Raw genomic sequence first — 25785 nt, 5'->3', positions numbered from 1 at the left:
TCAGGTTGGGTTTTTTTCTCTAGTGAATACAAATTGTCTCAGCCTTCCAGTTTTATTGAAATGTGTTTTCGAAAGAAACAAAAAGTAGATTTGCCTCTGAGGAAAACCTGAAAAGTATGTAAGAGAGCAATAAAGTTAACTACTTGGGAACCTGAATCCATTTACAACTGCAAGCAGATGTGCTTCACACAAGCAAAAGAAAATATGATTTACAAGTGTATGTTTTTGCTAGGATGCTTCTTCTGTCCAATGATCATGCTAATTTTGACCCATTTGCAACTTGATCTCCCATTTCTTAGGAAAAGGCAGGTTCCTTCATCTATACAAGGGACAAGGATAAGATTTAAGTAGAATTCAAAAAAACATAAAGAAAACAAAAATGACAATGAAACCACCAAGAAGAAACCTCACCCAACTGGGTGAGGCAGTCAAGAACATGGTAATTTCAGATCTAGCAGCTGTACCCTATTTTCTGCTAGTTGTAAAACAAACTGTAAAGAACAAGTTGTGTCCATGGGTTTCCCAAAAAAATAATTAATGGGCTAATAATAGAGCAGAAAATTATATGGGTTTGGCATCCCAGTAGAGGCAGTGATGAGCCTTGATGCTGGTGGAACACCTTCCTTGTCAAATAACACGGAAAGTGCATGTTACCACTAAAGAACCAAGGTGAGTCCAGGAATGGCAAACTGTGATTGCAGTCACAGTTCACAAAATGCATTTGAAACAGCTCTTGATACAAAGAATCCATGTTCTAGAATGCAAATGTCTGTCTTTGCATTGAATCCTTCCTAATACTATATGGCCTATTCCCACAGTATATCAAACACGGGTTATTTACTAATTAAAACTTAGATAGAGATGTTCATCCAGGATCAAGCTTTGAGTGTCTTCATGGGATGGTGTAGCGCCTGTGAGCCATATCTTTTCACTGACTAGATCTACTTGTCCATTTCTAGAGTAAAACTAGACTTCCCAGTCAATAGTTCTTCCCCCAATATTAAGGGAGGCTTCTGTCTTCCTTCATACCCAGCAAGCAACAATTGCTATAAAAAAGGTCAACTAACACCTTTAAGAAACAAATATTAGCAATAAGATAAACAACAGGGCTTCAAACTGTTCCACACAATTCAGCAGTGAGGCTATGCAGGATTCCCTGAGGGCTGACTCTTTGTTGTACACACTCCTCCTTCCCTAGTACATTTGGGCACAGACCCCTTCTTACCCCTAAGAAAGAGCCTGAGGTGTCAGAGATTTTTTTCTAGAACTCTACATATTTCTGGCTTTTCCCCCTTGAAATGTACTTCATTGCCAGAACTGAAATGAAGCATCAAGATAAATATCTGGTTTCAAAATCAAGACTTTAGTTTTTTGGGTGTTTTTTTTTTGTTTGTTTGTTTGTTAGTTTGTTTTTTTAAGACATGTAGGACTGGAAACTTGATTTTTTATAAAGTAAATTTTCATACAAGAGATATAAATTAGCATAAATTATTAGTACCAGGGTACTAATAAAGTGATGTTATTCACCTCCTATGATACACCTCAACCCTACTTTCCTCTGCATAGTAAATATTTTCACAGGATGTTTGAGTTTGAGCAGAAAAGGACAAAAAACTTTTCCCCCTTATGATGCCCTATGCCCAAGACAATATCCTCAGTGGTCTTCCTTCCATCCTGAGGCATAGCTGTGCCCGTGAGGAGAACACAAGAGAAGTGGAGTTTCAGAATAAAATTCTGCATCCACTAACAGCTAGAAATGGGTCATGCAGGAGCTGTTTGGGAGAAATCCTTCTGCTCGCTTCAATCACATCTAAGCAGACAGTAAGGATCTTCAGTAACTGACCTCTGAGGGGAGTAAATGTGGAGTAATTCATTGAGGTGACAGAAAAGTAAGTTGCATTTACCCTGAGCCAAAAGCACTGTCCAAGAGCACCTGGTGCATTTGGAAAGATTACCATCTTTACTCATTTTCTTCATCATTGCAACTGATGAAGCCCTAAATGAAAACAGGTTTAAATCTGTCCAGATAATCCTTCCTGGTTTACAGGTTATTTACATTACACCTGGAAGACATACTACAAGTGTCTCTAGAAAATGCTGTGTTTTAATGGGTCATTTTTTCCAGACCTTTTCTCTTATTTCCAACTTATACAACTATGAAAAAAACAAGCAAGCCAGCAAACCAAAACCTTCAGTATTTTAAAAATGTGGTATAATTAAAGCATAATTGCTGCTACTTTTAGTGACCATTCACAGAGCTAATTAACATCAGTATATCAGAAATATGCTGGACTGCATTACTCTTCTGAAAGCCCACTCAAGTCAGTTCAATCTGGATGGGCTGCTTTTTGATTAAAAAAAAAAAAACAACCACTTTATTACTGTCTGAAATCTTTCAAGAAGATGTTCTCAGAAGGAATTATTTCAAAGAGGAAGACGATTGTTCGTAAGACTGTGGTTAGTCTGAAAAGTCATTTTGCAAAACAATCAGAAATTAATGGAAAAAAAGAAATTTCCTCCTGACAGTAAAATTATTATTGTTTGTACCCATGAGTTCTATAAATGTTTCACTCCAAAGGAACAAAACTGTTTCTGTGACTTATTCTAGAATACACAGTAAGTGCATGGCAAAACTCAGAAACAGATTATCTTCAGTCCCACTCTGCTAATACAAAATATTTATTGTGGCAGAACAATGGGATAGACTGCTATTATTCATGAAACTGATCATCCAAGCCAAGGGAAAAAACAGATTATACCACATAAGCTCCAAAACTGCAAATCCTCAATATTTTGCTGAATAATCAGGCTTTCTAAAATCTAGCAGTACCCATATCTCTCAGAATAAAAAAAAATGCTTTATTTGGTGAAACAGTTTAACATATAAAAAGATACTTTCAGTGGAAGGTCTTAATCATTCTGATTTTGTTGATTCTTGCAGTCCTTGTCTGGCAGTTTAAGTTTATTCAAAACAATATATAAATGGAGTTAATTCAAAATCCAGAATAAAACTAAAATGAAACTGTAGTAAAGTTTGAGATGAACAGAGCCCCCCTTCTGTGTGGCCTAACCCCTTCCCAGCCTCTCCCTCCCACAATACTTTCAGAAGTGTGTATTATAGATGACCCTTTGTAGTTGGATGAATTTGGCCCTGTAGGACAAACACTAACAGGGATGAAAATTGTCTTGCTATTTCTGACTCAGCTTTTGGCACAGTGAATCAGTGCCTAAATTAAAAAAGAAGAAAAAAAAATAGAAAACAACTCTAATAAAGAAATCCATGTTCATAAAGTGCTAAACAGAATGATTAAATCCTTTCCCAGGGTGAATAAACACATGTAATGGTCAAACAGTTCAGTCAAACAAATTGGATACTTAAATGTGATTATTATGGAAGGTCACCTAGAGCTTTAAAGTTGTTCAATATTGCAAAAAGGAGGATGGATACTGTTATTTGACAATATTGGAAGTTTATATTCATCAACGGTGTTAAGAGATCTAACAAAAATTTATTACTTTTAATCATTACTTACTATGTGATTAAGGTATTCAAGCTGACTGCAGCTGCATACCAATACATACAGAAATATTCAGAGGTTATTTATTTACTGCCAATGAACTAGGGAGGAATTTTTGATCAATTAAAGCAGTAGCAGCATTAGTACACTAGTCAGGCACCGGATGTAACCAGAACTGCACAAAACAGCCTCTCCTCTCCATCCTCCATCTCCATTGTGTCAGTAGCCAGCCTACACCAGGGACCAGGAGCCCAAGCATCTAAAACTGGTGAACTCCATAAATTTCAGTTGAACTAATGCTAGTTTTGCTCAGCTGGTTCCAGAATGTGTGTAATTTTCAAATTATGACCACATGGTCTTGCTTGGGGGTAGGAGAGGTTACCTCTCTGGACGAAATTTGTGCTTGTGTGGTCTCTGAAGATCCCAGCGCTGACACTCCTTGCCTGTCTCCGTGTGATCCATTGGCCCTCTATAACTCTCTCCATTGCAGGTCATGCATTCAACTAAGAAAAAAAAATGGACACTAGTCATTTATTACATTAATGCTTATACCACAAAAAAAAAAAAAAAAAAAGAAATGAACATAACCCCAACGTGTCCCTGCTCTTATATAATGATACCAGCCTAAAGAGGTATAAAAAATGACATCTTTCTGTTGGGTTGGTATGTGTAATGCTCTTTGGAATATAATTTTATCTGTTAGTGCTAATCCAGATGCTTAAATTTTATATCACTTTATAGGACACTTACAGTTTCAAAGCAGGTAGAGGGGAGCTACTAGAGTCATTCATGTTCTTATCAATATTTTACTAACCTTACCTATGGTTAGTAAGAGAGAGAGACACATAGCTAAGGAAGAAGTATTTTTTAAAGGTGATAGTATCTAATTAGCAGCATTTATTTTTCTAAATCACTCCAAATCACAGTATAATTGCAGGACAAGTTTAAGTGCAGAATATTGGCAAAATCCCAATTTCAGTGCATTAAAGTATGTTTCTTTATATATCCAGCACTTCCAGCTATGTATGATACTGTATCTTTTTTTGATAATGGTTTTTGGCAGCTTAAACTAAGATACATTTTCAGTCCTTGTTTGGGAAAGTGGGTAGGGGGCATGGAGGATGGAGGGAGAGTGGTCAAAAGTTACCAGAGGAATTTGAAGCGTTGTTGAACAACATTTAGAATGAAAGGTCTGAAAATATTAAAAAATTCACCAGAATTTACTGTAGACAAACTTCTCAAGTACTCCCTAATTAGAGTAATTGTGAGGAAGAATCATTTAGAAAATACTATTGTATGGAATTACAGATATCACAAAATACCAGCTACCAAAGTCTTCATCCTGAAGTGAGCTCCAGGTCAAGTATTCCATTTGCATAAGTTTATCTTTAAATGATAGATTTTAACAATTCTTAAGCTCCATGTAAATTATTCTGTTCCTCCTCTTCCTCTCTCCCTCCCAGTCTCTCTCACTTCCCCCCTCCCTCTCTCCCTCCCTCCTTTTCCTCTTCCTTTCCTAAGGACAGCATAGATATTGCATGTGACACATTAGCAGGAAAATTGAAGGCATCCTATCTTGAAGATTTAAATAGGTTGATTGACTGGAACTGAATTGGCTGATTAGCAAGATATAAGAGCTTAATTTGGAGGTTAATAGAACTTAAAAGTCAACAAATGCAACGGGCATATAAAGTGTCTTTCTAATTCTCTGACTTGAAAGTCAAATGGGGTTAGATTTGCAGAGAGATATACTTATTTACAGTACTTACTCAAAAAGCAAAATGCATGTTTATCTTAAGCTTTCATCTTGTAATCCAGTATCTATATTTTCGTCAAAAAGAAGACGAAAAGCTGATTTTACCATGGAATGGCACTAGATGATTTTATCACATAATAATACTGAAATTGTAATGGATTCACAAAGACCAGCAAAAAAAAAGATCACATTTGTGTGATCAGCACAACTTCATGGTTCAAGCTACTCCTCCATAACCTGAAAAAAGCTGCTGAGCCTTTCAGCATGCTGGAATGTCACAAGACCTACTCTTCTTCTATCAACTTCTTTTCTTGCTATATGAGTTACTCTTGCCGAGAAATCACCTATTCTTTCTCTAAAGGCCACAAGAAAGTGCTTACTGGGAGCTCTGTGCAGCTGCTGCCAGCAGAGCAGAGGCAGCTTTCTGCAGGAGCTGTGCTTGGTTACCTTCTGAGCAGAGGGGGATGTCACAGACTTCGTGGCGCGTCTCTGGACTGGTGGTGAAACACCACGGGCCTCCCTCTTCCCCTCGGGGGTTTCGGCAGTAGTTTTCCCTCAGGTCTTTTCCCCGATAGCTCGAAGGCAAAAAGCTAGTTTTAAAATGACAATCATTACAGTATAAGAGCATGCAAAGGTTGGGGTTAATCATACTATTTTTACAAACAGTTAGAAACAATCACATTTCTGCTTCCTTCTCCCTCCACCCTGTCTAAGCAAATGCACACACCCAAATATCTGTCCATACACAAATAGACATCTTCAGTTGGGATTACTCAACCTAAATGGCCTAAATCTGGGACAATTTGTCTAGCCCATAGCGTGCTCAAGAGAGTTTTACTCCCATCCCTCAGCTGTCCAGAGACAACTATCTAGGGCAGAGCCAGAGGCAGTCACACACTCCCTGCCAGCCTGCACTGCATTCTCCTTCAGGAGCTCTGGGTGGACAGGGGTCGATGGGGTCTGTAGCCAGATTAAGCCTGTCTGTCCTGTGCATGCTGGCACATACAGCAGGTCCAGCTGGGCTCAGAGCTCACCTACTATGTGAAACTCACAAGCAGAGAAATCTCTTTGCATCCCTGGTCAGGCAGCAGCAAGAACTGATTATCAGCAGCATGCAAGTGTGACCAAGTCTGTGCTACACCTCACTGAGAGGCTTTCACTGCCTGAAACCAGGGACTGCTTTGTATTTCAGCACAAGAGATTTCCCCAGATGCCATTTTAGCCGTTCTTAGCTAAAAAATGTTCATGGTCATTTAGCACATTCCTTCTTGCTCTGCCACAAGCCCCACTGTGGTCACCTTAGGGTCTGCTACTTACAGACCCACTCATAATTGCATTGTATGTGTTGAGACATTTAACAAAACCCCAGCTGACTTAACATGTGCAGGATCAAGGTGTTTTCTTCTCAGGTATCTGTAAAAGTATGTGCTTACATATAGAGAAACGATGTCATACACAGTGACACGCACACGCACTTTATGTAATAGAGATACATAAATATTTACACTTAAAAATGATGCTAGCTTATTTACCCCACGAAATAAGGAAGAGCTAACCCCATAGTAAGGAACCCAACCCCAGAGTTGGTCTGTTCAATGCCACTTCAACAGCTCATGCTGCACGTTGCAGACAAATCCAGTTTCATTGGATTTCTCTACCAGTTACACTGCAGCAATACAAAACAGCAGCTAAATCTCTGGAGTTAGAAAGCACCTTAAAATCAGAGATCTGTCTCATGAAGGTTTTTTGTTAATTGAAATACTGGGTTAACTACATAGGGGATCACATAAACTTGCAACTGAATTTAATACATTTACTTTTTGAAATTTATAGGATTTGTTCCATTTTTTATCAATATTTAAGCCTTGGTGGAAATAGAAATAATGCACCTTTTATTCTGAAAATATCTAATATTTTATTTTGAGTGCTTTGAGAGAGAGAAACAAGAAGAAAATTTTGAGGTGACATTTTATTCAAATCTTATTCCCATTAATTAAATACTTGCACTAACTGAAGTGAAAAATACCTCTTTTAGTCACATTTTGGTTCTAGTCAATGCAGTATGGAAACACTACATAAAGGTACTTTTTTATTTTTGGTGCTTGAAGAGATTAATTTTTATGTCATTCCTGCTGCCTATAAAATTGGTGCTTCTTTTTTTTCCTCTATAGTCTTATAATGCAAGTATCTTAATTTTTTTTTTAATTAAAGACCCTCAGGTGAACATTTTTGATGAGACATTCTCACGTGCATATGTGGTAAAGTGGTCTGTCAGTGCATATTAGAATAGTCTATTTAACTTTTCTGCTCATTAGAAAATATAGAGAAAGGCATCTCAAATTACACCAGGTATGCTGTAAGAGCACTAAAAAAAAAAGTCTAAATGAGTAGCACTAGGGATGCAAGATGGGTCAGATATAAAAATGGCTTCAACATGTACTGAAGCAATGTTCTTGAGAAAGGAAAAGATGAGTTGCAGTAAAGATCTACTCAGAAGTGGAAGAAAGGGATACTCCTAAAACTGATGATTTTGTTCATCTCCATTAGGTAAGGAAAGAAAGAAAAAAAGCCAAAAACTGAAGCCAGTAAGAGTAATGGTAAAAACAGATTCAACCACACAAAAGCCATGGAAACTAGCCAAAAGTCTATGAAGCATTGGTCTGCTCTTTGACCATTTCCCTTTTAGACCTTTTTACATTGGACTTTTTAATTTAAAACTCTCTAAGAGTCTTAAAATCTGTACTAGGATGGAGATGACAATAACAAAAAGCAGAGTTTTGCTGGGAATCTCTGTGTTCTGATGGAATACAAATAAATAAAAATATGACTTGTTAGATTGAAGCAAAAGTTTAAAGTTTCAAGATGTTTCAATTCTTCCTAGAAATATAATTCAAAATCATTAAAACATTTTTCTTTTCTCCCTTAAATATGAAAAAGGGATTCATTTTACAATGGCACTTTGTGATAATCAGCTGTTGAGAAAAACCGATCTACAAAGCTAAGACTTTTGTAGTAATAACTTCCAAACACACCACTACTGTCTGCTTCTTCCCACCTCCCTCATGCCTCTGATGATGAAATCATATTTTCTGATGTTGAAAAACAAAATTAGCATGCAGCCACCTCATTTATCCGGTGACCTTTTAAAAATTAGACTTATTGCACAAGGCAGGAGAATAGTCACTCTCATAAAATTCATCAGAGAAGAGTGGCTGTCCAAATGCACTGGATAAAACTGTGTATGTGATAAAACTGTGTATGCTGTGTATTAAAATGCAATTTAATAATAATGTGTGCTATCCAGACACTTTCCTTTCTCTAATTATATAAAGTCACATTTATATTATGTAGAATAAATGCTCATTTTTGCTTAGGTTACAATGATTAAGAACTCTGTCACTTCTGAAAGATGAAGATATCTACTGCAAGGTGTTGAGTCTCAAGAAGTCATTGCTTTGGGGTCTGTTGGTATTTATGATATGCTCCCAGCAGACACTGCCATCTATACTGTAAGAGCCAAGTCCAGTAAGTCTAAGCCTGAGGCTCAGCTTTGTAACACATCATAAGAGGACAGAATTCAACTATCCTTTGCCCTTTAATGTTGTTCCAAGATATCCTCTTGCACACTGGATTGATTTGGTCAGGACAGGACTGAGCAGTGCACAGCCCAGTTCCTCACCAGTGATCTCCAATTTGGCTCCTCCTAAACAAATTGCTGACCCTGGGAGTCTGGAGCAAAAGGCAGCAATGTGGATAGCAAGCTTATGGGTGAAAGGACATTTTGGTTTTGTCTCTTAAAGTTTTATTATCTACATGGCTAAAGCCAGTACAAAAACTTTTACAGAGAATTGGTTAAGAAGTAGACCAGTACTTTGTAGTGCTTTAACTGGTTTCCGGGAACATTTGCCGGGGATGAATCTGTTTTTACCATTACTCTTACTGGCTTCAGGTTTTGGCTTTCTTCTCTTTTTCCTTAGCCAATAGAGTTCAACTAGATTTACTCTCAAGGTGTAGGTCTGGCCTCAGTTTCTCACTGTACCAGATCCTACTCTGAAAAGATAAGTCTGGTACATGCTCCCTCAATTTTCAGCTTGTATAATCTGAAGGGAAGGATTTCAAAAGCCTCTTCAGTCCTTTCCATGGATTTGCTGCCTGGCCTAAGTGCTCCATAGAGTTTAATGCATTTCACACATAACAGAGAATTGACAGTAACTATGCAAAATATACTAAGAATATTATACACTGAACAAATAGGTGGTCTACTATCCCCTGCTTCCTAATAATGTGGCTTTCAAAATTGCTCATTCCTTGGGAGTCAATCAGAAAACAGTGATTAACTTTCAGACCCTGGGCTGAAATAATGCAGATGTTTTGTTTCTGCCAGTAACTAAGAGATCAAAAGGATATAAACAGCTAAAAAGAATCCCCAACACAGGAAAGAAAGAGATACAGACACACAGGCTGGTATTAGGAGAGAACGTTTTGCAGAAAGTCCAAGATAAGAATTTTCTGTGATCTGGAGAATAGCATCTCTTAAAGAAATGCAAGAATATACCTAAAAGATTTTGTTTTCTAAGGTTAGTTTTCCCATAAATTCTTATGCTTTATGTCTGGGCACTATTGCCATGGTCTCTGCTCCTGAACTCTTACCTGTGCTCGTGAGGAATCATTGAATTCCAGGCCTGACACTGAATACCACTTTTTGTAACTGATATTGTTCCTTTATAGTCTGCTCCTTTTCCAATGATACAATTTCTGACATAATCTATTGAAATAAAAGAGAAGAAAATGAGAGATTTGGTTAATGTATGAAAAATTAAAGCTCATCTTCTGCTTTCATATAAAATAATATATTTATTACCTTTTATCTACTTAATTCCTCAAAATACTGCTTATTTGTTGACACACATGCCTGTCTTTTTTTTTTTTCCCAAATACTGATCACTATCTGACCCCCAAAAAAATCCTGGAAATGTTTCCAATGTATCTGATTGAAAAAAACTCCTTGTCTGAGAACTTATGTATCCTACTCATTAACGAGGTACATAAGAGCAATATTAAGTAATAAATGACAACTAATACAAGCTTATACTGAGCTGCTCAGTAGTAAACTGAAGTACAAAACCGAAACTAGTATGTATGACAGTAGGCAAATATGTAGATTGAAAAAGTGACCAACAGCAAGTATGTAGACAAATTTGCATGGCAGCAAACTCAGGATATGTGTAAGTAAGACTGTAGTATGCAGCTTTCAAAATGCATAAAAGCACCCATGCTGAGGATGTTCCTACAGCCAAAAAATCACTGACTGACCTCAGGGGTTTTTTTTACCCTCCCTAGCTGGGAAAACAAAATCAGTAAATAAATCAGTTACCCTTCTTTTCATACAGATCAAACGCATGGTCTTGCTTCTTTCTCACACCATTTGTCAAGCTGTTGAAGGATAACCAATGGCACCGTTTTGTAACTCTGTCATAAGCAAAGGCCCTGCAAAGAAAATCTGGATGAGAAAAAAATCTCTGTGTGGTTTATAATAATGACACATGGCCTGCCAAGGAGCATGCAATGACATCAGATTTATTTTTACTGGGAAAGTCAGAGAAACAGTCCAAATTACTATTTAAACCCACAACTGTGCTGACAAGAGCAAAGAAACAAAGAAATTAAATTGATGTGGTCATTACATTAAATACCAGTTTGGTTGTTCACACTAATCTAAGAGTTCCCTTGTCATTAAAGATCTTTATTTTAAAACTTAGATAAATGTGACTGAGACAGCATTTGTGTCCTCAGTTACGCTGCTCCTTGGGAAAAAAAACAAAAATGTGAATACTAAAACATCATCTTTGCTATCCTTAAAATATGCCTCTGAAATAGTTAAGTATCTCACACTGATGGATTGAGGAAAATTCAAGCACAAGGAATCCGTTTCTTGCCTAGAAAAACAGAGCTGTTTAAAAACAAGATTATTTTTATTTATACTTTTATTAATGAAATAAACTTTGATAGTGTATCTAGAATTTTTCCTTGCTCACTTTTGTTTTCTTTTTTCTCTTATTTTAAACTGCTTTCTAGGAGTGAGTACAATATGTGCTGAATTGACTAAATATGGGGGAGGGCAAGAAAGGCAAACAAAACCAAAGAGCAAAACCACTTTCGTTCAACACTTGAAATGAAAAATACAGACCATTTTCTCACATAACAGTTTTGAAAGGATAGTCTTTACTTATAGGTAAAAATATTTTTAAGTATTTTAAAACCACAATTGATCACCTTGGAGGGGGCAACTTTTTTCCTTGATTTTTCATTAGAACCAAATAACAAATAACTGACATTATTTCTAGTCTACCATTCACCCCATATCTTCTGAGATATTTTATTCTGATCTGAGAAGGCATTTTAACACTACTTGATAATATCCAAGAGTCACACAGATTTCTTACATTTCATCCATCCTCTTCATCTTACTCCTCATTCCATACTCTTCAGCACTGCATCCTTCAACAAAAAGTTCCTTGATCTCCATTTAATTCACCATACAAGCTTTCTGTGTGAGATCTTGCTGTCTTCAGTTAAAAATGCTACAAGATCCTATCCAATCTCCCCAGCCTTCTTTCTTTCAAACATCTTCTTCATTATCGTTTCCATCACCAAACAGATTTTTCATCCAACTGCTCTCTCTACTCTGTTGACTCCAAATGTTTCCAACCTGCTAACCTTCATCCCTCTGCCCTTGTGCAGCCTTCTGTTCTCTTCTGGCTGATTCTCAAATTCGAGCATATCCAAGTGCCTCTCACTCCATCACTCACAAAAATATCCTTGACCTTTCCTGCCTTTCCAATTACATTCTTGCTTCCGCTCCTCCCTCCTAAAGTGGGGATGCAGAATGCATTGTTTACAAACTATTCTTTCAGCTTTTGCCTTTCAGTTGCCTTTTGGTTTCTTTCCAGTTTGGCTTCAACCAGTTCTGCACATAAAAGTTTGTAAAAATCTTTTCTTGGACCCAAATCTGGAGGATTTTTATACCTCCAAAGTCAACATATTTGAGCAAATTCTTGGAATTTCTTCTACTGATACTGCCGATCACAACAATTTTTTTTTCTTGTTTCTCTTTGTATTGAGATAGTCTGTAGATTTTCTTACAGGTACTGAAACTCTGTTGTCTGTACTGGAATCCCTTCTTGGGTAAATAGACACTCCAAGCAGATAACAAAGGACAAGACAGTGACAACTTTACAGCTAAGGAATAGGCACACCTGCAAAAGTCACCTGTATAATAAATAAAAGAGTAACTGTATTGATTTTTTTTACATCCATAGGAATTGTTTTGGGAAAAACCCCAAGGATGACAGTAGGAAAACAGAGGGAGCAATGGACTGCTAAGGATGGTGAAACAAAGGAATAAAACAGTTCAGCAGCAGCAGCTTGACAAAACTGATAGGGAAGGCAGAAAAAGAGGTTCAGAGATTTATGAAGTCAAAAACACAGTGTAAGTGAATCTCAGGAGTTCTTTGATGGAGGATTTTAGGAATAATGTTATGAAAAAGAAACAAGTCTAGATAAGGATCTTGTAACTCAGCTGGAAATTAACAATATCTGTGCAAGCATGACAGCAAAGGGAATAGAGAAAGTATCTGTTCTCAAAGTTACATATATTAGCTTCAACAAAAAGTGTTAGAGTTAAAACCATCAAGGACTAATGATTAAACAATAAAATAGTCAAAATTTACTTGCATGTGACACAGAAGCTTATAATGAAGAAACAGTTTTCTTAATTTCCCCCCTGCTTTCAGCAAATAAGGAGTACCTGAAACTTTACAAGTCTGTAGTGCCTGAAATCTGCTACTTTTACCACATTCTGGCAAAAAAGAAACCTAACACTCTTCCTGCTTGTGTACCTCAATATGCATAGGCACAGATGTTGTTGCTCCCAGTACTATTGTCACAATTATGTTACAAAGCAATTCCATTTTTAATTCTTACATAAAGCTTACATACAGAAAATAAAACATCATTGCTGTGACCCAAGTGATGGAGAACTGCTGCATGGATATGGAGTATAAGAATCAACCAATGAAAATGTCAATAAACACAGGAAATTTCAAGTCTCATATTTCAAGCATTTAAAATGTCATTTTGTCATTTATTTTAGAATGCTCCCACAGCAGGCAGGAAGCTAATTGGTTTTCATTTAAGTTGGCAACAAATTTCACCTTGTAATAACCATGTACTGGTATGAAGTTAAAGACTGGGATCCTAGGAATAAAAGGGAAACATTAGTAAGCACTGGATCCTTTAAAAGGGAACACATGTAAAATGTGTGTTTACAGTAGCATCAAAGAACAGCTCACTCTACAAAAGGATCCATATGGGGCCAAAAGGGAAACCACAAGAATGTTCTGAGATCCCTGCAAAGAAAATCCCATGCACTCTGTGCATAATGGTAGCACAGGCAAGACCTCATCACCTACGCCTCTACTGCTAAAGCAGGATTTTAGCACCTTCCCTGCTAAAAGCCCACCAGGGAAAGCAGGGATTCAGAGAATAAGTCATCAGGATCTGTAATTCTTCTCCAGATTCAGTGCAACGTAGTTGCATGACAGATTGCCACTCTGTTATCTGTGAGCAGGGCTTTTCCAAGCTGTACTCTCAAAAGTCCCTCATGTCTCCTTTATGTTGTTGCATTGATTCATTAAAGGAGAAATTCCCCCAAAGATATCCATCAGACATTCTGTAAAAAAGAAAAAAGCTACAAAACATGAAAATATTTTTAAAATTCTGACAGACTCTAAATTAATTTTATTATAAAAGAGGCTACAGACATATATTAATTTGCTTTTTATTTTCAGAACGCAAAAGATAGCATCTGGAGCAACTTGAGAAAGTTTTCCTAAACTGATGCTAGAATTTTTGTTTTCTTGGAGTTATTCAGAATTTGTTTTATACTGTGATACTTTTTTGCAATACTCCTTGCTGCTCTCATCAGAACTTAAGGATGTCTTGCTGTTTTGAATACAACCTGATCCTTTTGACAATGGCATCAGTGGAAGCCGTGCCAATAGAGAAAGATGTGGCTTGTACCAGGTTAAAAATATTAGTGCATGGAAAATATTTTCTACCTGAAAGAAGTTAACTCTGCTCATTATTTACACATATAGAGTACAGAACTATACAAATGAAATCTTGCAACAATGGAATTAAGGCTTATAGAAGAATTTAATCACAATTGAGAATCTTCTCTGCCAAGGAAGAATATTTGTTGTCACATTTCATCCAGCTTCTATTTGTACCAATTGTCAAAACCATTTTATGTTTCAAATTCAGGCTCACATTTAGCTACATACAGTACTCACCAGTACAGAAGTCATCCACTCTCTCCAAGATCTTCTGCAATGCCTTTCATTGACTGCTAAAGGTCTAGACTAAGGGAGGCCAGGGGGATCATGTAAGTCTAACGCATCAGAAAAATGATAGTGATTTGTTCCAAAAAATAGTAGAGAATATGTAGAAGGCAGACAAGTGATCAGCTGCATGATGTGTTTCTACAAGACAGCAGATGCTGAAGCATAACTATCCACAGCCCAGGTTTGATTCCATTGTATCAGATTCACAGTACTTGCCAATGAACTTCAGCAGGGCATGTATCTGTGCTCCATGTGTGAGGTTCCCGTTGATTTCAGCAGGAGTAATGTGCAAAGAATGAAGACAGAATATGGTCTGAAGTGGTGCTGAAATACTGCAGCTGTGATGTGTGACAATAACCATTTTATAACAGACATAAAAATCTCAGAAGTGTTCACCTAATGCTACATTGCAGCCTAAGTCATCAGCATCTTAACATGAGTACATTTCTTCAGCTATGTTATATAAAAGTTTACAGATTGAACAAGCTAAGAAGACAGACAACTCAGATAAAGCCTCAGACTGACACTCTCTGGACAGGTAGAGCAAGATCACTGAAATCAAAAATCACAATCTTTAGGTTGTTCTTGGTACAAGCTACCATTGATGACAATGACAGAGAGACCTTTGATCAAAGACTGTTATTTGTTTCCTTAGGGAAAAAAACCAAACAAATGAGATACATAACTTACTTGCAAGTGAAGGAAAGGCCCTTGTTCCTGCTGCATCTCTTTGCACATTGCTCTGTGGTATTTAACAACTTCGTTTTTACTTCCAGTGTTTTGTTTACTTTAATAAGCATCAACTCTCCTGTTTTTTTGAAGTCATGAAGAGGATTTCTCTTTTTGCCTTTACCCTCTAAAAAAAGATGTGAAGAATAATAAGAAAAAGAACCACAACAAAATAAACAATTGTTAAGAAGAATGCTAAAATTAAGGATGGCATTTGATATGGAAAACATTTTCTAGGAATTACAACATCTTCAGAACCTAAAGCACAGAGAATCTCACAAAAATAGGATATAAGCATATACTGCAGATGAATTGATTATTTTAGGGAATGACTTCCATTTTTAAAACCAAAATAGCAGGAAGTATAGCAAAACCAGTTTCAAAGAAATACTTGCATAATGCTGTAAAAGGGTAAAAGGAAAAATTCTCACCCTTTGTAAATTTTTTCAGAACCTGCAAAATATGCCCAATATGAGATTTTGTGAATATTTCCATGAAAAGATCAAGTGAAAATGATCATTCACTTCATGAATGCAGAAAGCAGTTCTTAAGACAATATATTTATCACAAATTGTGAACAGAAGTGGATTCTGGAAGTGACACAAAATGATCATTTGTCCTCTCACTGCTCCAGTGAAGTCCCAGTGTGTGCTGTGTCCAGTTTAAGTGTGACTGAACTGGAGTTGTTAGCTCACAGAAAAGATTATAAGGTCAAACAGAAGACATAGCATGAAAATAGTCTGCAGTGTTGCAAAGATTCCTGCAAAAATGAACACAATGATCTTGTTTCCATGTCTCTATTGAAAAGCCCAGTGGAAGAGGTATCAAATGGAGGGAGGAAGATTGGCTAGAGATGTTTGGCTAAAGTACAAGTGCAAAGGTCTTTGATATTTGCAAGAAAATTCCAGAATTTTCCCAATATTTATTTATATTTTTACTTTGCATTCCATGAAAGCCAGTCTATCAGCGAAGGCTGTTCCATTGTCTCTGAAGACAGATACGCACATCTGGACAGTGACTGTCCCTATTCTGTCAGATGAGTAATATAGGGAGAATAAATTGCCCTGTGGATCTATTTCTCCTATTTCACTCAGTGATCCCAGATCATCTTTTTGGATTAGATGGCTTATCCATGTAAGGTTAGGTGCATAAATTCCTCCTTAGTTTACAGAGTAGATAATAGTATTTTCCATAACTTCTTTCCGTGTAACTGTATTCACAGCTGTCCTTTCATTTTTCTCTACAGACTCTGCAACAATAATAGAACACAAATGCTCAGGTTCAATTTATTAAATTTCGCCAGAGGTTTTCCAATAGATAAAACCTCAGCCTAGTGCTCTGAATAGATCCCCATGCACATGCAGAGTGCAGTTAGGCCAGTAAAATTTTGCTTGGTGCACTCTGCAGAAGCTCAGAATAACTGAAAATTGCAACAGCTGAGGCTCTGGAGGAGTTACTGCCAGCTTCACGTACTGGAAACCCAACTTAAGAGTGTTGCCTGTGCAGAACTTCCATCCTGATCACTGAGTTCACATTTTCACTGGATTCAGCTAAATCACACCTCTCAGTGGTGAGTTATCCCTAAAACATCTAGTAATATAACAAAGACATTTACATTATATCTCATCAAGCTTCAGCCTTTAAAAAAAGAAGGAAAACAAAGGAGCAGAATATCTCTGCTATAATATCCCTATAAAATAATCCTCCCCCCATTCTCCTTTCTTTCTTTTTGAACTGATGAAAGTAAACTATGCTACTCCCTAGCATCTAACCACTCACAATTTTAATCCCAATCACAAAAAAAAAGTAATTAAAAATTATTTATCTTTAAATAGAACTATTATTATTATATGAAGAAGCTTTTGATCAAAAAATCAAATGGTAATAATTTTGGTGCTGTGTTGGGGACCCATATCAGCTCTCTTAAGCATTTTCAGCCTACTATTTGTGCAGTGCACATGCACCCAAAATGCATCACTGCTTAGACAATTGTTATGGTAATGTTCTCATCCTAAGGATCCGCATCCTGTTACTGGAAACGATTGTGTCTACATTGAAGCTGCTATTTTTTTCTTTTTGTTTTTTTTGGTTATACCTATAAGAGGACCAAAGTGTTTCAAAAAGCACTTTGAAATACTGCATCTGGATGGCACCTGGATGCTGTGCAGGAAGCACAGAGAACCTGATGATTCAAAATATATTCCAGTGAAGAAGAATGGTCATATAAAGTGACACAATTATTTCAGAAATATAAGTCAACCACAGAAAAACAAATCTTCCATAAAGCTTTTGTGGTGTATTTCTCAATCTATTATCTTCCAAGACATACTTGTTAGTTTTCTATTGTCTCAGCCAAGACTTTTATGTCAAGTGGTGCTAAGAATCTGTAGAGAAATATCAAAGTGTTTTCTTTCAGTTCCTGATACTAACATTTCCCATCTACTGATAAGTGAAATTATCTTAATTCCCAAGATAACAGCTTCTTAAATTCACCAGCCAGCATGCAAAAATATGATCTAAAAATCAAGAAATTCTGTTCTGACTGAAAAATATGGTACAGAGTTCTGCCTTTTCTTTTTGTCCTTCTTTTCCTAGCAGTTGTCCAAAGAGGATTATGGGTTTGATCTTGCATTTAGCAATTCATAACAGCCTGATTTAGTTTAGCTTTCAAACAACAACATTCTATGTCTTGCCTATAATCCAAAAGGCAAAGGGCCAAGTGCATCTGTGGTGTGACTGCTAGAAACATCAGAATAATGCAAAGCACTACTTTAACAATTCTCCCAACAAAATATATAAAAACAATATTCTTTTTGTGTCAAATTAGGCACCTTTATTAATAAAAAAAAGTTAACACAAATAATGTCTTAGGCATGCTCCATTTAAAGGTTAGTATGCAGCATGCATACAATGCAACTAATTTGTGATTGCCATTCATTTCAATTTTTTAAACTTTAATTATTCAGGATTTCTTCTCATTTTGTGGGCCATGTCTTCTGATGTATCCTGTAGTTTCATATCACATTACCAGGGAAGTCTGACATTCCACTTAAATTTGAAAATACTAGCAGCTGATTCAAACACAAAGGAATCCAGTCAAATATGAACCAACATTTTTTTCTTCAACAGAAACAACCACTAACTATTTCTTCAGTCAACCTAAAAAATATCATAAAAAGGTGAGGATGGTGCCTTTTTCTGTTTCTTAACATGAAGCTGAACAGAAAAGAGAACAGTTCAGTCAGTGCCCAAGGAAATGGGAACTGACACATCTGCTCTAGCAGGATTCAGCATTGGACAAGTGCTCCATAATCTCAAAAGGAATTTCGATAGTGTCCCTGCTGGTTTTCCCATTTTCATAAAAGACTTCAAATATTTACTTAAGAAAAGAGGTACCTCACAAGGAAAGACATTTACCTTGCAGCTACAAGAGCTCACCTTTCAGTTCCCTTACTAGGTTTTCAAATGAAGTTTCTGTACAGTCTTCTCAGACAAGAATCATTGACTGAGACTGCTATAGGGCACCTGGAGGAAAAGATTTCCAACAATACCTTTTCTTGGAGCAATTCCAGTCCATGTCAAATAATCTCAATAATCTGAGATAAAGAAAACTGACATTCTACAGCATTTTGTAAGAAAACTCACCAGCAAGTTCCAGGGCTTGTATTCTAGAACCTGGTTAACTTTAATTATCTTAATACAAAACAGAACCAGTAACACAGAGAATTGTGAGCAATGGAGGCCACAGTATGCAATAACATAGAAAGACAGCTTCTTGATTAATAAGAGAAACTGGTTTGAATCACCAAAGGTGTTTGTATGTTGATCTCTCTTTCTCTCCAGGTATTCTGTTACCATTGGGCTGATAGAAAATTTACAGCAGTATAACTTGTTTTCTCCCTTCTGGCCTTGTGTCCCACACCAAAAAAGGGCTTTGGGCTCTCAAACCAACACATCTCTCAGTTCTGCAACTCCCTGATTATGTTCCACATCTCAAAACTTACACCTTGCAGAATACAATTGGTCTGACACTGAGCTATAGGAGAGTACAGAAATTCAGGAGTTTAAGATTTTTTAGTGATCAAATTTTACACCCTCATGTCTTAGTCTGATCACAAAACGTATTTTGTTTTGCGTTATCTATTTAGTAGTAAAAAACCTACTACAGCAAGAACGACAACATTTTTGTGGTAATCAAAATAGCATACAGAGTGTCACAGGGCCTAAAGATCACCTTTGTTCATTACAATGAGATCAAAACATTACCTGTGTTATCTACAGCAAAATTTTACAAGATTACCTGAATTTATCTGCTCCATGGTAATCCCTTTCTCCTTCCTCCACCACTACAGCTTTTTCTAATAAAGATGTACATTTTAGGCTGCAAAGTCTTATGGAGCACAATTGGAACATACTGGCTGCCTCCTCTGGAAAAATCTCTACTTCTATGAACTTGTTACAGACAAAATCTTATAGGAAATACCAGTTATGATGCACTCAGTATGTCAGCTTCCAGGGTTTCCAAATTGCACTCTAGTTTATGCAAACGTTGGTAGTTTCTTAAAGAAACACATCGTGAAGTCTCCTGATAATGTAAGAAAACTTATTCCTTTTGTTTCTTTTTAATTTTGCATCTGACTTTGTTATACAGAACAAAACCATCCAAACTAAACACCATGTTTTCCAAATGGGAAGATAAATACATTTAAATTAAATGTTTATGTTTTAACTGGGATTCTTAATGAAAAGTCGGTGGTTTTTGATTAAGTTTTATTTCCCTTTTCTGTTTGTTTAGACTTGCAGAACTTGAGCATTTTAATAATTATTTGCTTTGTTGAGCTAAACTTTCAACTGTGTGGGGACCTTTTATAACTTCCAGTTTTTGAAGAATATAAATACTCATCAAAGAACATCACTGTTCTTTGTTTGTCAGATGTCAGAAATAAACTAAATGCATTGGAAAATAAATGAAGAAAATGAAGATACCTGAATTCCTTAGGCTAGCTGCTGCTGTCAGAGAACTGCAGGAATCAGCTGCAGTCCTTCCAAATGGAGAATGAAATACAAAATAGCATGACATGAGGAGAAATATTGAAAATAGGGAAATTGTCCACATGTTGTGCAGGAAGCACAGAGAACCTGATGATTCAAAATATATTCCAGTGAAGAAAAATGGTCATATAAAGTGACACAATTATTTCAGAAATATAAAACAGACATAGATGCTGTTGTTAGTTATCAACTGGCATACTAGATCTCTGTTTAATATTTTGCATCACGTTTGTAATGAAATTAAGCCACTTGACCTTGAGCAGTTAACAGCTGGACTAATTAGAGATTGACTTATTTGTGTTATAATTGATAGCCAGATCAGAATGCTAAAAAGAGATCAGCTATTAATTTAATTTTGCAAACAATCATCACTGCAAGATAAAGAAAAACTGGATTTTCCCAATGAGCGAGCAAAACCCAAACAAACAAAAAAAACAAAACAAAAAAAAAACCCAAAAAAAGAAAAAGAGAGAGGAATATCACCTGATTTAAAACTTGGGTACAGGGGGTGGGAAATCAGAAATCTACCATCATATGAAAGACCTTTAATTAAAAAAAAAAAATCCCCAACTTTAAACACACCTGAAATAAATGTAGGAAAGCACAGTTCAATACAGTAAACATAGCAAACATTTTTTCAGGGGACACCATACTTGACAAAAAATGCATAATAACTCATATTCACAAATTTCTGAATGGGAAAAAAAAGTGCAAAGCAAGAATCTGCAAAACAAAGTATTATCACAGTGTCAGATATATCAAAGCAGAATGCTTATCTCAGTATAAACATTGACAATTTAATAAAAAAATTAAAAACAAAGTATGTTTATGTGCATAAAACAGAATTTGGCAGAACTTGTGTAACAAGCAAAAATCAGTGAGTGGGGTTTGAAAAGCAAGCAACAGCTCTCATCATATATGGGTTGAAACCAGCATGCAAATACAGTGAGGTGTTTAACTTGTCTATAAAATATGATAGAAAGGATAGTTTTAGTTATATTCAATAAAGTATTTCCAAGACAATGCTTCTTAAAGGATATAAAACATCAAGGGTAAACTGTATTCTAGTGTGTGCCTCAGTATGATAGCATAAATATACTGGCTTCATCAAGAAAAAAAAGAAAAAACAAACAAACCAAATCTTCACCAGATGGTGAAAGTAGATGTTACTAAATGTTTTTGGATACAACATGCTAAGTTAACAGTGTGGTCACAAAAATAAAAGAAAGGATGTTAAAGAGGAATGTTGATACTAACATCATTAATAGGGTCATCACAGTATTGTAATCTGTGTGAACAATTTGAAAGCACTTTTTCAACAAATACATTAAATAATTTTGTCTCTTAAATCAAGTCATAACAGCGTTACTCTGACAAAAAGAATTAGTGCTCAACACTTTTAACTTTCATTTACTGTGACTTTTCCTTCTGCCTGTTTCAGTATCAGAAATATCCAGATTCCTGGCTAGAACGCAAAAAAAGTGAACACCTTTTCCAAATGACTTCTCAACTGGGGGGAAAAGGAAAAAAAACAAGGAAGAAAGGCAGAGCAACATAATGAGAAACTGGAACAATCTGAGTTGTGCCCAAGAAAACAACTTTGTAGGACTGGATAGGCTTAAAATGCCAGATTAAGTTTAATGCAGTTATTTATGTAAGACAATAATTTGGCGTAAAAGAAGTTTACCAACCATACCCGTAAAATCTGCAGTCAGCTGTATAGATGGAAAGTCACCAAAATAAAAGCAGCTGTCCAAGGAGGCATCTCTAGCTTGTCAAAACTAAACAGTTTCTCAGAAGTACCTGGAGGATGATGTGAATATTTTAACTTCTGACATTTATTTTCTTGGCACAAGAGCCTTATGGGGAAAAAAACCACACAATTTTTAGAAAGTAGTTTGAAATATATATAACTATCCATACAATATCTATATATAATAATGATTTCCGTATTTCTGCGTTGGCTCTCAGTCTAGTTGTTGAGCAGATTCAGGAAATGCAAAAAGATATTTCTTTTTGGCTTAACGTTACCACTCACACCACACACCCACACCCCCTTATTAGCAACTGCAAAGACTGCCATATAACTGGGAACCCAACTTCATGTTTATGCTAAGTCCTGCCTTTGGAACCCACTCCTATGGTCAGCATGAAAACACAAGGAGCTAAGGATAATGCTAACAACTGATAGTATATTCTAAAATTGGATGGTAGCTGCAAATGGACAGATCTTTTCCTTCCAAGAAAAGGTTATCTGCTCAGCAGGATGCTGGGACCGATTGGCAGAAATAAATGTGCAGCAGTTTGACTTACTGTATCTAACTTCTGCCTAAATTACTGAGAGGATTTTCTGTTGTAAGATTTGTCTTCTTAAACATTGTGCCCAAGTATTGAATCCCCACCATTTTCCATTGCGTTCCACAATCTTTACAAGCACTTGGTGTCTCCTTCGAGGCAGCCAGCATGTTGTGCCCTTCCTTTGTGATGGTGTCCCAGCCAACCAGAATTCCGGGCATGTAGCAAGGGGTAAGGAGAAAAGCACAAGTAGACAGGGCAGGGATTGAGCAAAACAAAGAATGACAAGATGGCTGAGGGCAGCAGAACAGCCCCTGTGAGGAGCAATGAGAGCCTTGCTTCATGTTGTATACATAAAAATAGTGCTGCTGGCCAAGGCAGCGAGTCATAGGAAAAGCTGGAGCTCGGGGGGGACAGAGGGAGCAGCCAGTCCCCAGCTGGGCCAGCAGCACCGAGGACTGCCAGGCACGGCTGGGCTCATCAGACAGCACATGGGTGGAGGCCCACAAGCCACTGAAAACTACAGCTAGATTTTGCCAACACATTTGACTAATCTGGAGCACGTTCCCAGCTCTGCTTCACCACAGTGCTGCTCTGCATGTAGGTACTAACCACGTTTGGGAACAGCTCTACAACCCTCTGGGCACTGCCACAAAAGCTTACAGGAGAAGATGGGTTAACAGTGAGGCTGCCCTCACCCCGTCTTCTCAGTTTTTTTATCTGCTATACTTTCCCAAGAGCAAGGTTCAAATTTTGCTTGGATTATTGGCTCTTGTCCTACTGTCCTTGATTCCCAAGTAAGCACGGAGAACAATCCTATCTCACCTCCACGATCAATCCATTCTCACCTCTGTGCAGCCTTCCAGCCTCTGCCATTCCACCCCATCCTAATGCTGATGGGGAGAAAGCGAAATTCCAGCACTCATCCAATACAAGTAATTGTAAAACATTCAGGACAATGCTTTTTTTCTCCACATGATGCTTTTACTCAAAAAGAGGCCCAGTTATCCTGGTTTTAAACCTCCTTGGAAAAGTTTGAAATGCTAAAGTGGCAAACTAATGTTCAGCATAAAGATCCAAAAGGGAGATATTCTGCTCCCTGAGGGAGACTGCACATTTCCCTTCCAACCCTGGCCTCACTTGAAGTATTACAATAATGACAGATGAGCTCCTCCAATAAGAGGCTTTCCTTTCCTTGACTTCAGTGGTCAATTTTCCAGAGTTTTACGCAACATTTTAATCTCATGTCTTTCAACTCTATATTCTCCTGCTATGTTGCTTATGAAAATGGCATTAATAGAAACAGAAAATCTGTTAAGCAGGGTAAGTGCTGTATTACATGTGAGAGCAAAACAAGCAGCCCCTGGCACTGAGCACCAAAAGGATTCCATTAAACAGAAGGAATACACTCTTCCAACTGGCACAGTATCATTTCACTTTGTTGACAGTATATAGTATAATGATTATCTACAGCTGGGATGAGAAAGTATAAATCACATTAATTTTTAAAAATATACTTAGCTATGCAGACCACAGGAATACACAACATTCAAAAATTGATTATGGCTATGGGATTTGATTTTTTTTTCTTTAAGTGATAATATATATAGGAACTAAGAGCAACTCCCACATCTTCATTAGCAACTTCTTCAGATCATCCAAACTACAGAATGTGCTTTAAATAAATTTGAATAAACACACTTGGCTGACAGTCCTCTCACAGAAAAATGTATCTTTAATTTAAATAAATCTTTAACATTCACTCTTTTGCAACATGCCAATCTACTTGTTGCTTTGATTAAAGTGTCATTTTTAGTTTCACTAGATGAACATTATTAAAGAGATTCTTCCCAAGAATACTGAATAATAAGAATATTTGATCAAGAAAGAAAACTCCTTGATAAAGTTATTAGCTACAGATTAATTTCTTTGTGCAAGTGACAGAGACTTACATGATATTGATAATGACTAGGCAAGCAGTCTATAGGAACCATGCACATTTATCTTTCATCAATCAGTCTTATCTTTTATATATTAAACTCAGAAAGTGATAGCGTAGACAGCTTGCTGACATTTAAATTTCTTGTGTTTTCTTCACCCTCCTTTTTCTTTACCCCTTAATATAACCCAAATGTATTAGTCAGCAACTTCTGTTACACAGGACATTGTCTTTGCACAGAACTTTGGGCATGGGGTTACAAACCCAGAATATTTGTTCACAGAAGAAACTAAATTCAACATTATGTACATTTGAAATCAGATTTGACAGAACAGCACTAGAAGTATGGATGTGTATTAGAAAGATCTCATGTTTTCATTCTGTTTTGATCATTCAGCTTTCATTTCGTTTCTCATATCTGAAAATAATCTGATATTTTCATATCTGAAAATAATAATGTAGGCAAATCCTAATCTTTCTTAAAAGCATCCCAGTAAAAAGGATCCAACATCCCAAACAAAGACAACATATACGTTTACAAAGCAATCACTTGCAGAAATTGTCCATACATTTGTATTTTCATAAAGAAGTAGCACAACTTTCCCTTGTCTACAGTGTAAATATACAGACACTCTTTTTGAAGATCATGTATTTTCAAAAAGAGTGTAAGCAAAATGGCAGCGTGTGCTGAGAGTCATGTTCCTTGCCAATGAGGCAAACAACAGAATTAATTAATATTAGCGAAGGTGGGGGAGGAAAATTAAGAAAGGCAGAGTTGTCAAGAAACTGTCACCATGAGAGCTGGTTAGAAAACAAGTCCTACTCTGAAAAACTCTGAAGTTTTGGAAATCTAATTTTTCTCCTCATCAAGGTGAACCATTCACTCCTATACTGGAGAGCTCATTGGTTAAGGCACAACCCTATCCATCAGCCCAGTACTGACACAGGCAGTACAGAAAATGTCTCTCAGTCTCCCTCCCATAATATTAGGTAGATCCAACATTCATCGAAGTTGGTAAACTACAGACCAGCACTAAGAGCCTGCAGTCAGGGACAAAGACTTTCACTCAAGAAAAAAAGGACCCTGACTTA

At 36.8% G+C, this 25785-nt stretch overlaps 1 protein-coding gene across 5 annotated transcripts in view; it reads right to left on the bottom strand.

The window, feature by feature from the left end:
• The window catches only part of HGF (hepatocyte growth factor), a 57436-nt gene that overhangs the window by 29633 nt on the left and 2018 nt on the right, over window positions 1–25785 (bottom strand). For 2 of the 5 annotated variants that reach the window (XM_064421884.1, XM_064421880.1), the window contains exons 2-6: window positions 15369–15534; window positions 10649–10761; window positions 9925–10039; window positions 5722–5864; window positions 3901–4021 (exon numbers count right to left, since the gene is read on the bottom strand). In XM_064421884.1, the coding sequence (XP_064277954.1) occupies window positions 3901–4021; window positions 5722–5864; window positions 9925–10039; window positions 10649–10761; window positions 15369–15534 (658 nt within the window). Of the gene's footprint in view, window positions 1–3900; window positions 4022–5721; window positions 5865–9924; window positions 10040–10648; window positions 10762–15368; window positions 15535–18845; window positions 19075–20393; window positions 20857–25785 lie in introns of those variants that run through there. The other 3 variants (XM_064421882.1, XM_064421883.1, XM_064421881.1) reach the window with 3 other exon arrangements.

Source organism: Passer domesticus, chromosome 5, assembly GCF_036417665.1.
Source record: "Passer domesticus isolate bPasDom1 chromosome 5, bPasDom1.hap1, whole genome shotgun sequence".
NCBI classification, from domain to species: Eukaryota; Metazoa; Chordata; class Aves; order Passeriformes; family Passeridae; genus Passer; species Passer domesticus.
The sequence above is the reverse complement of the archived record's forward strand: the minus strand, read 5'-3'. Positions and strand labels throughout refer to the sequence as shown.